Here is a 1505-nt window from a genome sequence, read left to right on the forward strand (position 1 = left end):
AATAATTTCTTATTGAAACTGTAAAATATCTGACTTTTGGGGGAATGTTGATGCTGGGGTGGAAACCGATAATCAGAAAGGAACTGGGGATCCCCTCAAGGGGCCTACATCCATTCACAAAATACTGATATTGTTTCTTGACTGGAAAATATACCTTGTAGCATTTCCACAATGTAAGCAATGACTATTTGTGTGAAAATTAGTCATGTTATTTTCCTCCCCTGGTAGTTACCTCCAATACATGGAAAAAGGAAATGATACACAAATTTCAGCATTTCTTCTTCTGGGATTATCAGAGGAACCAGAAATACAGCCCCTTCTATTTGGGCTTTTCCTCTCCATGTACCTCATCACTGTGTTTGGAAACCTGCTCCTCATCCTGGCCATCAGCTCTGACTCTCATCTCCACACTCCTATGTACTTCTTCCTTGCCAACTTGTCCTTTGTAGACATCTGTTTCACCTCCACCACTGTCCTCAAGATGCTTCAGAACATCCAGACTCACAGCAAAGTCATTACCTATGCAGGCTGCATCACACAGATGTACTTTTTCATACTCTTTGTTGTATTGGATGCCTTTCTCCTGACTGTGATGGCCTATGACCGGTATGTGGCCATCTGTCAACCACTGCACTACATGGTCATTATGAAAACCCAGCTGTGTGCACTGCTGGTTCTGCTGTCCTGGATTGTGAGTGTCTTGTATTCCTTGTTACAAACCTCCATGGTGTTGCGGCTGTCCTTCTGTACAGAGATGGCAATCCCTCACTTTTTCTGTGAACTCAATCAAGTGATCCAACTTGCCTGTTCTGATACCTTTCTCAGTAACATGGTGATGTATTTTGCAGCTATGTTTATGGCTACTGGTACCTTCTTTGGGATCCTTTACTCTTACTCTAAGATTGCTTCCTCCATACGTAGAATATCATCAGCCCTGGGCAAATCCAAAGCATTTTCCACCTGTGCATCTCACCTCTCAGTTGTCTCCTTATTTTTTTGTACAAGTTTAGGAGTGTACCTTAGCTCTGCTGCTCCCCAGAGCTCTCACTCAACTGCAGTGGCCTCTGTGATGTACACAGTTGTCACACCCATGCTGAACCCCTTCATCTATAGTCTGAGGAACAAAGACATAAAAAAGGCTCTGATGAGATTCTCTGGGATGGCAGGTCTAAAAGTGACAACAATCCTGGAGTTGAAGAACCACCCATGATTGTAAGGACCCAAAATCTGAGCCAAATGTTAAGATATTTGATCAGGTTGTGGAGGTGGAACATGCCTCTTCTATTTTTTCCTCTGGTCTTTTCTATAGTCTTCTTTTTTCATATGTATATGAAAAAGTGGAACATATAATATTCAATCCAATGGTATATGACCCAGCCATTAAAAAAGAATGAAAAAAATAAAATAAAATAAAAAATAAAAAATAAAAAAATAAAAATAAAAAAGAATGAAATCTTGCCATTTGCAATGATATGGATGGATCTACAGAGTATTATACTATGTAA

At 40.2% G+C, this 1505-nt stretch overlaps 1 protein-coding gene across 1 annotated transcript; it reads left to right on the forward strand.

Annotated features, from left to right (window-relative positions):
• The first annotated feature begins 241 nt into the window (after window positions 1–241).
• On the forward strand, window positions 242–1210 carry LOC144291121 (olfactory receptor-like protein OLF4). Its single transcript, XM_077860851.1, has one exon. It carries the CDS (start codon window positions 242–244, stop codon window positions 1208–1210), a length of 969 nt encoding a protein of 322 aa, XP_077716977.1.
• The last annotated feature ends 295 nt before the right edge of the window (window positions 1211–1505 follow it).

Source organism: Canis aureus, chromosome 19, assembly GCF_053574225.1.
Source record: "Canis aureus isolate CA01 chromosome 19, VMU_Caureus_v.1.0, whole genome shotgun sequence".
In the NCBI taxonomy this organism is placed as follows: domain Eukaryota; kingdom Metazoa; phylum Chordata; class Mammalia; order Carnivora; family Canidae; genus Canis; species Canis aureus.

Excerpts from the sequence above, each read along its gene's own strand:
- LOC144291121 (XM_077860851.1), top strand. The coding sequence starts at position 242 with ATGGAAAAAGGAAATGATACACAAATTTCAGCATTTCTTCTTCTGGGA.